The 14,576-nt window shown below is 38.6% G+C and overlaps 2 protein-coding genes across 2 annotated transcripts; one reads left to right on the forward strand and one right to left on the reverse strand.

The window, feature by feature from the left end:
- Window positions 1-1,642: 1,642 nt before the first annotated feature.
- zgc:174935 (uncharacterized protein LOC796019 homolog) lies at window positions 1,643-9,425 on the reverse strand. Its single transcript, XM_035410060.1, has 5 exons — window positions 8,782-9,425; window positions 7,751-7,799; window positions 7,037-7,151; window positions 5,680-5,924; window positions 1,643-2,185 (listed from the first exon to the last, which is right to left on the reverse strand). The coding sequence occupies exons 1-4, from the start codon at window positions 9,076-9,078 to the stop codon at window positions 5,714-5,716; spliced, it is 672 nt and encodes a 223-aa protein (XP_035265951.1). The 5' UTR covers window positions 9,079-9,425; the 3' UTR covers window positions 1,643-2,185; window positions 5,680-5,713.
- A 1,102-nt stretch (window positions 9,426-10,527) lies between these two features.
- On the forward strand, window positions 10,528-13,186 carry si:dkey-87o1.2 (uncharacterized protein LOC796684 homolog). The gene is made up of 4 exons (XM_035410088.1): window positions 10,528-10,969; window positions 11,633-11,687; window positions 12,288-12,393; window positions 13,033-13,186. The coding sequence occupies exons 1-4, from the start codon at window positions 10,673-10,675 to the stop codon at window positions 13,064-13,066; spliced, it is 492 nt and encodes a 163-aa protein (XP_035265979.1). The 5' UTR covers window positions 10,528-10,672; the 3' UTR covers window positions 13,067-13,186.
- The last annotated feature ends 1,390 nt before the right edge of the window (window positions 13,187-14,576 follow it).

The following is a 14,576-nucleotide window of genomic DNA, read 5'->3' on the forward strand; positions in this document are numbered from 1 at the left end:
GTAACAAGCCATCATAAATAAAAACAGTTTCAGGTACACCAGATTTTAGCTGCCTGATGAGTTTTGCCTAAACACATTGTTGTTATAAAGATTTCACACCATATCTGATGTGAGAAAATAGAAGAAAACCTGAAGAATTTTCCCAACTTGAAGTAGTCTGATCACCTGTGCCTGTAACAATGCTAAAAGTAATCTACTAAATTAAATTCATTGCAATTCAAAGAGCTTAAAATAGAAAATAAATAAATATGAAAATAAATACAGAAATTAATTAATCAAGAAATAAATACTGAAATAAATGCAGAATAGATTTTTATCTATTTATTAGATATTTTGTGTTCATTTTTAAGTTTCACTGTTCACGTCAAGAGGGTGGTTTTATTTAAATTTTTCAACATACATATAGTGTTTTAGTCAAAATGAAACAGCATGAAAAGGTATGCATGAAAAGTCACATTTGATATAAAAAGCTGGCGTGTGATTGGTTGCCTGCTGGGCTAGGTTCAGTTCTCAGACTGTCCAGATAGAATGGAGTGAAGCCTGCATATGCAGTATGCAGGTATGGAGTATGCAGGTATGCAGCCTGTTGTCTCTTGCCTGCTTTGGCAGTATTTCTTTTCATTTAACATAAACCCCCAGCTAATTTGCATTTTCCAGTTGTTGTAAATAAGCACATTATTCTTTTTATCTCTTCAACCAACAAAAACAATGTGCATACAGCACATGACCCTATCACACTGATCTGTGTATTTGGTTTTGACATAAGATTTTACAGTTGCTTCCGCTTCCCTCATGCCACCTACACTTCCCTCTCTGTTTGTTATACAACCGCACCCCCTATCACCCCTATCAGAAACAATGACCTTCTATGATCAGTTGGGCTGGAATGGTGGTGACCTAATTCCTTTCCTAATTGTAAGCCTGGGGCAGTGTTGCTAACTGCAGAAAGAGAGAGAGGGAGAGAGGTAAACACAGAGGGAGAGAGGTGCTTTGTAGTGTAGACGCACTCAATGTCATATTATTCACATTCTCTTAGTTACAGTACAAAAATGTTGATAGTGTTTTTGTACCAGAAATGTCTGTTTCGAGAAGGAGAACCCTGCTTCCCTGAATTAACAGTTGGTTTGGAGCTGTCTTGTTCTAGTCTGACCATTGTACAGCTTGCAACACAAATTCTTGGTGAATTTATACCAGAATATATTTACCCTTTCGCATCTTTCATAAATACTGACTGTCCACCAACACTGGCTTTGAAATTATGCTTTCTGCATCACCAAGTAAAGTTAACAGCAATCAGCATATTGTTTGGCCTTAAGATGTTCATCATGTCTTGAATTTCTTTTAAAACCTCCTTATTGGCTCCTACATCTGGCTACCGGGTTGGTTGCCAGAGCAATAGAACAGTCATTACGAGGTGACCCCGTGATGACAATGGGGATTGACAGGGAGAGGATACAGTGCTCCCAAATGGTCAATGAAAGTGAACAGAGACATGCGTAAATGTACAGAAGTGGCATAGGCATACCCTAAGGCAGGGGGTGTGGTTAGTGGGGTGGGTTGTCAGAGAGACACACACAGTCCAGGCAAGGTTAATGACAGGACATGGGGTACGGGGTAACGGCATTCAATATCAATCCATGAGTATGTGTAAAACAAAAAATTGGTTACATCATGGACAACTCCTCCCCCTTTCCCCCACTCAAATATAACAAACCATAAAGGAGGGTGGACCACTGTACAAGGAAATTATATGGCTTCCCCAAAAAAAGAATGCCTTATTTTTCTCAGTCCCAAGAGGTCTAATATTTATGTGCACACTCTGGCGATTGAGCTTGGAGCACAACACATGTCATCATTTTACTGTTGAAATATAAATGTATATAGTTAAAGCTAACAGCGTTAAGTTTGCTACAGATATGCATTATGTATTATCAGTTATGCAGGCTGTTTATAGACTGTATAACATTTAGGTGTTATACTTTTTTATGTGTGTGACATTATTTCTTTCAGTGATTTTCTTTTTTCATTGTTCACAAAACTTTCAGTACAGAGGTGGAGAAAAAAATTGCTATGGTGAAAAAGAATGCAGAGGAGAGAAAGGGAAACAAATGTCCTGCTGAAGGTTTTCATCCCCTTGTTTGCTTCTCTTTGTCTTTTCCCTCTGTCTGTGTCCATCCCTGTTTGCCTTGAAAGGGGAGAGAAACGCACCTGTGTCAGCTGAGCATGAATAGCAAGCACACATTCAAATATCTGCCATCATAACAAAACATGCAGGTCTTTGATCATAATTTGACTATTGCCTCCATATGTAAACACTACTGGGTAATGCAGAAGGAAGGGATAAGAAATAGATCAACTGAGAAGAGGGAGAGCTGACTGTGCTTTTGAGAGTTTGACTTTTATCATAACTGGTCCTTACAAAGCAGAACAACTAAATAAACCAATTGAAGTAAACAATACAAAATATCCTGTATGGTATAAAATGAAAACAATGTCTACAAAGTAAATTAGTTCATACAAAACCAAACGCACACTGACACACCATGTTTGTTCAAGTTAAGACCCATTGCCACAGTACATGACAAACCTGAATTACAGACAAAAAGTGTAAAAAAAAGTATGTGAGCATCATGTGATGATATAACAAGACCAGGTCAAAACCTAGTATATGGCTGGACCTATCACACGTGATCCGGCCAACCAATGGTGTAACTTCATAACTCGGCCGACCAATGGTGTAACTTCATCACTCACACAGTCACTCAGTCACTCAGTCACAGACATTCGCGTTTGTAGGGCTGGCCCCGCTGTTGTGGTCCAGCCAAAAAGGAGGAAGAAGCAAGTCTGCTATGAATACAATGGTCTGCAGGGGGCACCGGTGAGTCTGCATATTAGTGAAAAGTGAAAAGACACACTTCTGGTTATATTTAACTCATGATCCTCAGGTCAGGTTCATCCTTTTTTTAGTGTCACTAAAACTTTTGTAACTCTTGCTCTAGCTAATATCTAGCTAACCATGCATGTTTTGCATGCGTGTATGTGTTGGGGAGGTGTGCATGTGTATGAGACAGAGCTATCCAGGGTGAGGTCAGAGTTAAAATGTATTGGTCTGCCAATATGTGAGCTGTATTGAGGTAAACTGGATCTGAGCCTGTCCTGTGTCAACCCTGATTAAGAGAAAAGACTCTATACTAAATTCAGAGGTCTAACCCCTCAGTCCTTCCTATTTCTGCAGCGGAGCTGATATGGCCTGCAAGTTATCAGTGACAATGTTCAGTGGTTGTGAAATAAGGACTTTTGTAGGGCCTCAGTCCAAGAGGGAACATAGCTGTTGTACTATTGTACTGAACATTAATTCCCTTAGGAAATATCCAGCTGTGCACTAGCATTATGTGTTATATAGAGGCAATGTTACTCAGCCTGGATACTGTGTTTACAAAAAAACATTGTTGTCCTTCATCATGTATGTTTTATAAAACTAATAATTGGTTCTAGAAATCAATATATTTTGCTAACAGCAAAGATTCATTATACAATATAATACGTAATACTATATAAACTAATTTATTTAAATTAAATGAATATGATTTATCTATAAATATGTGTTGGAGAAAAGCTTTTTGCTTATTTTTGCCTTCTCCCTAGCCTGGGTGTACTTGAAGCCAGTTCGAAAGAGCCTGCGTGTGATTTAAAAGCTATGCTCCTGAGGGCTGTTAAGCCAGTTTCAGAAATACCTTTCTGCCTGGAGGTGCCGCACACACGTTTCACACGCATACAAATAACACGTGGCATAAATTTGCCTAATGTACGGGGCCATAGCCCACATATTTTGAACATAGGTGTTAAATGTGAGTGTGTGTGTGTGTGTGTGTGTGTGTGTGTGTGTGTGGGTGGGTGCACGCACGTGCTGAGGACACTATGTACTACATTACTTTTAACCATTTAGCAGATACGCTCATTCCAGCAGTGCAGTCAGGACAGCAGTTTGCTGCTAATATGTTTTGAGAGGAATCTTCATGTATTTTTATGTTTTTTTCTCATAGTTTTTTTTTTTAACAGTTTTTTTCACTATTTATATGTGGGGGGGGGGGGGGGGGAGTTACCATATTTCCATTTTCTGAAATGCTTTGCTGATATCTCTTTCGTGCTAATAAAGTCAGTTTGAATGGAGTGAGGGAACAATAGCCACGGAGAAAGATTGAGGTTACAACAGAGATGGGTGATAAATGCTTGAATGCTGACAGACCAGTCTACTAATCAGCTGTGGAACCAGTGGAACATGTTAACAGAGCAGGACATACTAAATTTTCTAGTTTTATTTTTCAGACCATTTCATTAGAAAGGTGGGATCACTGTTCATTTCTCAGAAAAGCTTTTCAAGTCCTTTGTAAAAATGTATTATGTTACAGCGGTTGTTATCCTTTTTTTGTATACAGTTTTTTTTGTTTTTTTTTTACTTTGAAACTGAAAGAAATAGGCCAACTAGTTTCATTGGTCTAGAATTCATTATTTTTCCCATTAAGGGAACTTTTTCCATTCTCTGTTGTATATATAGATCATAGGGTGTAACAATATTATTGAGTTCTACAAAAAGGTAGCAAGCTGAGAATACATCTTTGTTGTTATTAGTGTGCTTGCTTTCAAGCAAAACAATTTTAGTACACCTATCTCCTATAGTTTTAAGACTATACATATCATATATCAAAATATGCAGCTTTTTTAGGTTTATGTTATGACATTTTGTTATTGACACTGTTTATAGATATACCAGTTGCAAGATATACCAGTTTTTTTGGGAAGAAAAATATCATTCAAATGAATGGCAGAATGTTGACCCTTGTGGTGTCATATTGTCCTCTAGACCTCTAGCAGCTGTGTTCTGGCCCCTGCAGCTGATGATGTCCCAATGCACTCTAGCAGCTTTATAGTACTTTCATTCCACCTCCATGCATTATGCAAACAGAACCTCAAATCAACTCTCTGATTGGCTGTTATGAGTACCTAGCAATCAACTGCCTAATAATACTCTAGCAACCAGCTCGTAAGACCAGAGCAACGATCTAGAAACACTTTAGCAACTACCTAGTAACTGCATAGCAACCACCTAGTAAGGCCCTAGTAACCACCTAGTAAGACCCTAGCAATCACCTAGTAAAATCCTAGCAACCACCTAGGAACACCTTGGCAACCACTTTATCTTTTATCCAATTAATAAAACTCAACAAAAATCACTAGCAGATAAAATTGTAATGCATTCTAATATCAAGAGCTAATGGCAAATGTGCATTTCCTATTCCATCACATTCTGTAATAGAGCTTCCATTCAGCTTTATATTTCCAACTGCTCCAACCACTCCTTCCACCCTTCCTCCTCTTGCTCCTCTTTCAACTTCTTTTATACTATTAAAACTCACTCAGTGTCATATTACAAGTTTAACTGTTCATGCATTTTCAAACATTTCATGCAATTAAAGGTATAAAACTTGGTGAAAATACAGGTGAAATTTTCAACTGTATTCAAGTAATTGGCTTTGGTCAAGTAATTGGATGCTTGTGCATTTTCAACTTCTTCATGGTTTTTAATAGAACCTCCATTCAACTTTATACTTTATGCTTCCCACTCCTTCATATTACCTACACAGCAACATGAACATGAAAAATGTACACAAATGTACCTACCTGGGCGTTTTGTTTTTTGATTGGGTGGTTATTTCTATTTTGGCTTTGGGGCCACTGCTTTTGGGGCCTCTGCTTTTGGGGCCTCTGCTTTTGGGGCTTCTGCTTTTGGGGCCTCTGCTTTTGGGGCTTCTGCTTTTGGGGCCACTGCTTTTGGGGCTTCTGCTTTTGGGGCCTCTGCTTTTGGGGCTTCTGCTTTTGGGGCTTCTTGTTTGGCGGGTTCTGGAATTGGGTTTCCACACAGTTTCCTGAAATGAATAACAATTAATTTTTGTCACCATTTCTGATTTCTAAGAACTCTAATTTCAAGTGTAGCACAACATTCTTTACATTCTTTTTTACACACTTTGAGGAACCTTGTGTGATAACCAGTGTTGTGTAAACGCCATTTATCCACCTTTTTAAAATGAGGCAGAGGGTTTACTCACCTATTTTCCGTTTGAGCGTTGCTTAACAACTTACATTCGTAGTAAACTCAATGCAAAAGATGTGGCTTTTAGAAAAACTAGGGAGGAAACTATGCTTACCATTAGCTAAGGATGACTCCGCTGTTGTCATCACTGGGTAATGGTAAGCCTGATTAGTTCTGTAGCAGTTTATTTTGTTTCATACAAATGTGTACCATTCTTGGTTTGCATTAGTTTCAGAGGCTGTTCAAACTAATTTTACTGATTATTTGTTGTAATGCTAATGATAATTTCACTTTTTTACGATAAAAATTGTGTTACTGACAGAAACATAGAAAATCATAAAGAAATAAAATATTAATTGTTTAATCATTCTATTGTCAGTCATTGAACAGTTATGAACAGAATTTAAGTGAATTGATACTAACTTTTTTTTGATACTAATGCTTTAATGGGAAACAAATTTTACATTAATTTATATTTATAAGTGTCTGTATTGATCTGAAGAGGGGATTTATGCCAGTCCTGAGGACAATAGTGATTAAATTGACCATTTTTAGTCTGTTGTCTTGGTCAAATTAGCATTTCTTTTTTTTTCTTGATCTGAATGTGTTTCAGATTTGGGAATGTCAGCAATGTTGCCAGACATCTGAATTAATTGCCCTTTAAAAAAAAACCTATTCAAAACTACATCTTCAATTGACTCCCACAATTCGCATGCCTCCTTTTAAAATCCCACACCTGTCATTGACTCCCATACATTTTCACTGTGAACTTCCTCCATGAATTCTTTAAATTCCCCTACATTTTGGGGTTAACTCCCACTCTGGCAACCCTGAACATCACTTGGAATATTCAAAGCTAGAAACAATCCCAAGCTGATGGGCCAAGGGAGTGGATCCTCATGATTGTGTATAGTCCAGAGCCCCAGATTAAGACTGTATACTACTTACATGCCCTCTGCTGAATCCTTCTTCACAAAGTCACAAACTTTGCTCTTCTGCTCCAGTTGCTTTTCGAGGTCAGCAATCTCCTTGGACCAGCTGGCCTTTTCCTTCACAAGTTTATCTAGATGAGGCATTAATTAAACACATTAGACCATTTGCTTTGTTTGTTAGATGCCCTTATCCAGGGCAACTTGCTAAACCTGCTAAACCTAACTACTAACCACCTAATTGCATGCAGTGATCTTCTTTGGGCATAATAAATGCAATAAATACAGTACCAAAATAAAACAAAAATGAATTAAAAAAATTAGAAGTTGTGTTAAACAAGTACTAATCATTTCAAATTCCTATATGTGTTAGTATTTTTCTAAATAAAATGAATATATTCATGCAAAGAAAACAGTTTTTTGGCTGGCATACTATTTCAAATTGCTGATGGTCACATAATAGCATGACCACTTGTGGTCAAGAAAAGAACTACATTTTTACAGATGAAAAGAACTACATTTTTACAGATGCAAATGGGTCCAAGAAACAACAACAGAAGAAAGGGTACCGATAAAAGTTTTGAGTACTAATCTTCTTCAAGCATGGTGTTTTTATAATATATATATCTATATATATATATATATATATATATATATATAGGACTGTATATACACAATGTATATACACACACACACACACACATAAAAGCTAGAGCTAAAAAAAGTGTTTTACCAGATTTCATGTCCTTCTCTGTAGCAACAGTTTCATCTTTAATTTTTTTCTACAAACAACAACAGAGAGAGAGAGAGAGATGAATTTCATGTTAAAGTGAGTGTTTAGTGACCTCCTGCAGGCAGAACCAGAATATAAATACAATAAAAGAATGTTTGGATTTTCATTCGTTCCAGTTTCTCTGCAATCCACACCACCACATTTAGGCAAAAAAGAACAAGAATAAGGGAGAAACAATAGACAAGAAGCACAAAGGTCTTGTTATGCCCATAAACAAACATGTATGTCACCACTTCCTCATTACTGAAAGCAGTATTAACAGTCTTGATCCTTTACTTGACTGCCATGCAAGGAATGGGTGTCCATAGAGCCCGACAGTTCTCATTTTACTGCATCCTACACCTGGCTACCTTCCGTTTCCATGCCACCTTTATGTGCTTCCTCTCTCTAGCTTCTCAGCACTTATATTAGTAAATTTGTATGGTCTTCAGAGTGTTGTTAGCCCGGCCTATATCACTGCACATAATTGTCATTATTTTCTTTTGGATGCACTTATGCTCCTTGCATTGTAAGTTACTGGGTACAAAGCATGTGCTAAATGAATAATGGTATGTTCACTGCAACTGTCAACTCCTCTTTTATGTCCTTGGTTCTATATACATTTTTTTCTACTTCCACACTTTTATTTACCACTGGGGTGCGCAACTCCAGGCCTGGATTGTTGGTCTGTGTGCTGGTTTTTGTTTCAAACAGTTAACTTAGTTTTCTGACAGCTCTATAAACTGTGCTGGGTCACTACTCTACTTGAACACAGTAAAATCTGATACATTTGCAGTCTGCGGCTGTAGCTGGTGCTTATACAAAACAAATGTCAGATCAAGATATGATTTAACTATTTAAATATCTAACAGCAGATGCTGGCACAAAATCCTGAAATGGATCAGCCCTTGTAGTACACCCCTGACTTACCTTACTCTTGCCCCCTCAACCCTCCTCCACCCCTCATATCTGTACCCCTCTCCCCTCCTCACCAAATCATTCTGGCAAGCTTGCAGTTCAGCATTTTTCTCCTTGGCTTCAGTCTGACCAGTGTTTAGAGCCAAGTTCAATGCTTCCAGCTCCTTGGTGCCCTCATCCAGGCTCTTCTGCAGCTTCTCCGCCTCACTTTGGTACTCTCCCAGCACATCATGTGTCACTCGAACCTTTATGTCCATGAAGGTGGCTTTCTTAACGATATTCTCCTCCTCATTCCTCTTCAAGTACATGAACACTGCCAAAGTTATGCTGATCGTCACAGAAATTACTATTATCACAGCAGACACCTTCATGATGATATGAACCACAAAGTTCAGATGGGCCCCCGAAGCGTTCGCAAGTGCCCCCCCTCTATTCCTCCCCTCTCCTGTCTACCTGTCGTCCACTTCCTTCTTCCTGGATGACGAGGATCGTTGTCTAAATTTGTATTTTCTCCTCTGCCGTTCTACCGCGTTCTGTTTCCGTTAAACGTATTCTGGCTCTTATATCCACGAGTTTTCGTCTCGGACGTTTTCTCTCAGATGCAGATAGATTCTTAGTTCTTTCCTTCTCCTGGTCTGCCGAAGAATGAATGGTTCATTGAAAGTGGTTTCTCGACCAACCTGTTGCAGCCTCCGCCCTCCAAACCCAGTCAAGCAACAAAGCACACTAATACCTGCGAATGTGTAATGAGTGGATTCCCTCAGATATCACCGCCATTAAATATCAAATACTTATTTAACATATTTAGTCACAAGAGTTCGCAGAACAAGATATTTAGCTTTGCTTTAATACTGAAAAACGTTTTAAGTTTGATTAGACACGTTAATAGATTTCCGTGCATTTACCTAAAAATATTTATTTGTTTAAGTAGTAAGCTACTGTATAATTTTCTATTGTATTGTATTTTTCGTATTTCTTTAATTTTGCGGGGAGATGATATTAGTATTATATGAAAACAGGGGGCAATGACTACACAAAGCAGAAATGTTGCCGACCTTTTTTAAAAGCATAAACGGGTATTTATGGCAGGGGATTGTTGCGTTCAAATGTAGTTAAACAGAAGCTAATAAATAGCCTTCAGTTGGTTATTTGCAAGCATTGTCCTAAAATTGTAAATACATATACATTGATGAATTTTTTAAAAGTGCGTTTGCCTTGTAGTCTGGTGCCTTTTGTCTATTTTTCAAAAGTAGCCATAATAGATACAGTAATTTCGTGTGGAAGTGTTTCTTCTCTACTCCCACGTTTCATACTGTAACCTATTCGACAGTGGACATAGATATGAATAAGCGTTCCTGATTTTTACATTGTTTTCTGATGGAAGATTCCCGAAACCGGGTTGTGGTTGGGGTTACAGAGAAACTAAAGAGAATGAGAATTGTAACCATTTTTTAAATGCAATTGCAATCTGGTTCATCCTGCCAAACTACTTCTGCCAGCACGAGCTCACTATACACTCTGGAAATAATTAAGCTGCTGGCTGTAGTGTCAGTTCACCTTGGTTTCCACTTGAAATCCCCCCTGGCAATACTGTATGCGCTTCAAAGTGAATGAATAAATAATTTTTTTGTTGGTAAAATAATAACAAGTTCTGATTAAATCTATGATTTTTTATTTTCTGTGGTTATGGGGGGAACCAGGAAAAGAGAGCATCTCTCCATACGCATTCTCTCTCCTTCTCTCTCTCTCTCTCTCTCTCTCTCTCTCTCTCTCAATCACACACACACCTCTCAACCTGTAAAACAGGAAAAGTTGCTAGATCTGAGGCAATGAATTGAAAGAAGGACAGAGAGCCTGAGTGCAGGGAAGAGAAAGGGAGACATGATTGTTTGTTGAGAGAGGGAGAAAAAGAGAAAACTATCCTCGCGCCACACACACGCGCCATCCTAATTCACATGTGGCACGATGCGGGCTGTCTCTGCGCTGGTGCTCCTCTGTGTCGGTGTCTTGGTGGTGTCGTCGATCCAGTCCATTCGGCAGGAGCTGTCTATACAGGCACTCAGGGACCACATAGAGAAAGCAGGCAGCCAGGTGCGTAAATACGAGGACGCGATCGTCCAGGCAAAGCTGAAGATCCAGGAAGTCAACGGCCACCTCTCTCCTATCAACTCCAAGAAAGCCGAGCTGGCAAAGAAGAATCAGGATATGGGCAAAGCTGGGGCCTTGGTTCTGAAGGATATCCAGGAATGCCAGACTCAGAAGGTACAGCGTTTTTACACACAATTATCCTCATTTCCCTCCCAGCATTCCGGCATCTCAGTATTCAGTCTGTAGTATTTTCGAGGATATAAAGAGGTATGTTTAATCAAAAGTCAATGGAAACAACCATAGTAAAACAAAATAGTAATTGAGGTTGTGTGGTGTTTGTTTCTCTGAGTCATGGAGTAAGATACATTTGTCACCATTAATTGATGAGTGTTGAATGACAAAAAATGAATAATACAATATAATAATGGTAAGACATTGAGTTGCATCTCAAACATATTGAACTTGGACTGTTTCACAGGGCTTATAGTGACTACTTTATTAATGATTGCTTCAAATTCTTTTTCATAAAACCTTAGCTCACTGCTACCAAAAATATGACATCCAGTTTCCTAGATTGATGAGAATTATGTGGCACAGACCTGTCTAACATGTGTTTTATGTTATTCTGTATAGTCTGTCATAAGACAGGATAAACAAAGTTTCTGAAGCCTTGAAACAGCTCATTGCAGCTTCCTATTATTTAACAGTTTCACCTTGCACACTGACTTAATTTTGTCTTGCCAAATGTATGATTGCTATAATCACAATCAAGGTCTCTTTTTCACCCCACCACTCTTTCTGTCAATCCTCGATTCTTTTCTTAATTCTCCCCTGAAGACGGAGGCTGAGAGTTTGATGCATGATGCTTTTGAAAATCTCGAGAACTCAAAAGGTAAGGTGTCCTAACCAGGGCTTAAAGTACCCAAGCAAGGCAATTAAGCATAACCACTCTGCCCTTCTGCTGTTCCTTTGGACCAATCCAGCCCCATGGATACACCTGTAACTTCATTCCACTTTCATTCATAAAACATCCTCAGGACCACTTGACTGGTAAATCCAGCTGAGGCACTTGATCTTCTTGTAATGATGCACCCTGATCCACAAAATAAGACCCCAAAAAACAAGCCAGGAGACCCCCAGGGTGACGAATAATTGTCATTACAGCCTGGGGGGGGGGGGGGGGGGGGGGTATCAACAGGACACATCCACACATCATTGCTTAATAACTACTCAGCAGGTGCTGTTCAGCCCTCTGTCACAGTAACTGTGGGACCTCTGCTGGTGCATCTTCCCAAACTGATGGACTACCATTTTCCTAAGACTATTTACACATTTACCTTTCCAAAAGTGAACCCAGTCTGTTCAAAAAAGCATCTACCTTTTCTGGGAAAAGTTAAAGGGCATGTATGATATTCAAGACCACAAATGGACCAGCAAAAAAAGGGTTTAAAGTTCTTTTTCTCCCTCCCTGTTGCTCTTGCTCTCTCTGCAGTTCAACGACTGCAAGCAGAGGAGGAAGTAAAAAAATTAAAACAACAAATTCTGGACAGGGACACCAAGTTGTGTGAATTTGTGGACATAAAACAGGAACAAGGAAGGTAAGGATTATCATTATTATTATTATTATTATTATTATTATTAATTGTATTTGTATAGCACCTTTCAAGCATAGAGTACAAAGAGCTTTCCAGAACAGATTAAAGAATAAGGTACAAATTAAAATGCAAGGTAAAGCACAGTAAAAGTAAGACACAGTAAAAAAAAAAAAAAAAAAAAAAAGATAAAACAGTAGCAATAAACCCCAGCAAGTAAACAGGAAAAAGCACAGCAAATAGCAACCAGTCATGACAGGAGGCAATTTTGTAAAAATCAGTTTTTAGGCTAGGTTCAAAAACAGAGGCTGTACCAGTAAACTAATATTATATGGAAGGCTGTTCCAGAGCCTAGGGGGTCATTGCAGCAAAGGTTTTATTACCTCTTGACTTTAACCTGGACTCTGGAACAGCCAAATATCCAAGGCTGGCAGAACCAAGAAGCCTCTGAGAACTATAGGAAGTTAAATATTCACTAATATACTCAAACCATGTAAAGCTCTGTATGTCAAGGAAACTTTAAAGTTGATTCTAAAAGCAACAGGCAACATTGAGGTGGTGTGGCAAAAACATTTTCTCCTGATGAATAGATGTCTTTATTTTCAGCCCTGTATTCTCTCATGTTGCGTTGTCTTTGCTTTTCAGAAAGCTGTGTGGAGTTGCTGAGTCCCCAAAATAGAAGTTACAGGATTACATTTGATGCCCTCTCTGTCCCCCCTTACACACACATACATGCTCACACACACACACACAAACCTACTGTAACCTGCCTATATTTTGAAATAAAACGTTTTTAACTGACACTAATTCTGAACAGTCATATGTATGTTCTTTCTCAACTGATTTGGGTTTTTGCACTCATATATGGCATGGGAGAGAACTTGCATAGGAACAAGTAGACACAATATTGATAGTCAAAACAGAAAAGCAGAAATGAAGCAGAGAGAAGAAAAGGAAAGTACTGAAACGGAGGGAGGGGGGATGGTATATGTCTTTGTGTTTTAAAAGGTCTTTAATGTCCTAGGTCAGCTCTAGTAAATGGTATTTTAATACAATCCAGTTTTTGCGGTAAGTGCTTCACATTTCTGATGTGTGCATGCTAAGGTGCTAGTCTTCTCCTGAACAGGTGTTCGGTATTTTGGAACAGCAGATGAGAACATGCCCAGTGTGTAATGTTTAGCAGCGTTGTGGCACAGTGCGTACCCATGTGTTGTTTTCAGGGCTCTGCCATCATTAGCTTTGGCATGGAAAAATAAAATTAATCGCTTGCATTCATACAGCTGAGCCAGTTTGGCCCACACAATAGAGGATCTGGGCTATCTCACAGCCAAACCTGTCTGTCTGCATTCTGTGCATTGACATTCAATTGCCTCATTCCCATTTCAATCCGTGATACATACTCAAAGCTCTACCTGAATCACTGCTACTGCAATTCCAGTTTGATTTAAAATACATTTTACTGGTACAGCATGGGTAAAACATGAGGAAATAAAACATTTTCTGTTCCTTTGGCTTTCAAATTCCGGTACATTATTGTGTTATATAGATAACCAATTACCAATTGCCAGCATCATAAAAACTGTGTCTCCATTTTTAAAACTGATACATGAATAGAAAGCTTGGTTGTGGCCTTCTTTATATAATCTCGCGACTGCCTCAAGGTCCACTTGTTTGGTGTTATTCATTTAGGACCAAGAATATCTGAGTGTTATGAATTTGCACCTTCATTGTTGTGTTTATACCCAGACATACTGGCTTCTTTTTGAAAGTTTGTGTCAAAGTGTACTCTGGAATGACATTTCTGCAGACTAAGGCAGATTTTATCATGTATTGGGGAGAATGCACGTGCCGCTCTCAGCCATGTAAGCGCAGTGGTGGTAGTGGACTGGATTCATATGCTATTTAAGTCACATGCTTTGTTTTCACGCGTGAAAATTATAGTTCACATTTGAAAAAGTCAATCACATGTGAAAATGTGGAATTCCCATGTGAAGGTACAAATTTCACATGTGATTTTGTATCATGCTTTGTTTTCGAATGTGTGAATTGTAGTTCACGTAAAAAAAGCCAATCACATGTGGACATATGTTATTCCCTTGTGACCCATATTTTTTTCATATGTGGAAAAGCCAATCACATGTCCAGTTCACAAGACATTTTCTTTTCACATGTGAATATTTTAATTCAGA

This window comes from Anguilla anguilla, chromosome 1, assembly GCF_013347855.1.
Source record: "Anguilla anguilla isolate fAngAng1 chromosome 1, fAngAng1.pri, whole genome shotgun sequence".
Taxonomy (NCBI): domain Eukaryota; kingdom Metazoa; phylum Chordata; class Actinopteri; order Anguilliformes; family Anguillidae; genus Anguilla; species Anguilla anguilla.

Coding starts and splice junctions, on each gene's coding strand:
- si:dkey-87o1.2 (XM_035410088.1), top strand. CDS start 10,673: ATGCGGGCTGTCTCTGCGCTGGTGCTCCTCTGTGTCGGTGTCTTGGTG. Junction 10,970..11,632: donor AGGAATGCCAGACTCAGAAG/GTACAGCGTTTT, acceptor TCTCCCCTGAAG/ACGGAGGCTGAGAGTTTGAT. Junction 11,688..12,287: donor AAATCTCGAGAACTCAAAAG/GTAAGGTGTCCT, acceptor CTCTCTCTGCAG/TTCAACGACTGCAAGCAGAG.
- zgc:174935 (XM_035410060.1), bottom strand. CDS start 9,078: ATGAAGGTGTCTGCTGTGATAATAGTAATTTCTGTGACGATCAGCATA. Junction 7,800..8,781: donor AAGCTTGCCAGAATGATTTG/GTGAGGAGGGGA, acceptor TGTTGTTTGTAG/AAAAAAATTAAAGATGAAAC. Junction 7,152..7,750: donor AGAGAAGGACATGAAATCTG/GTAAAACACTTT, acceptor TGCCTCATCTAG/ATAAACTTGTGAAGGAAAAG.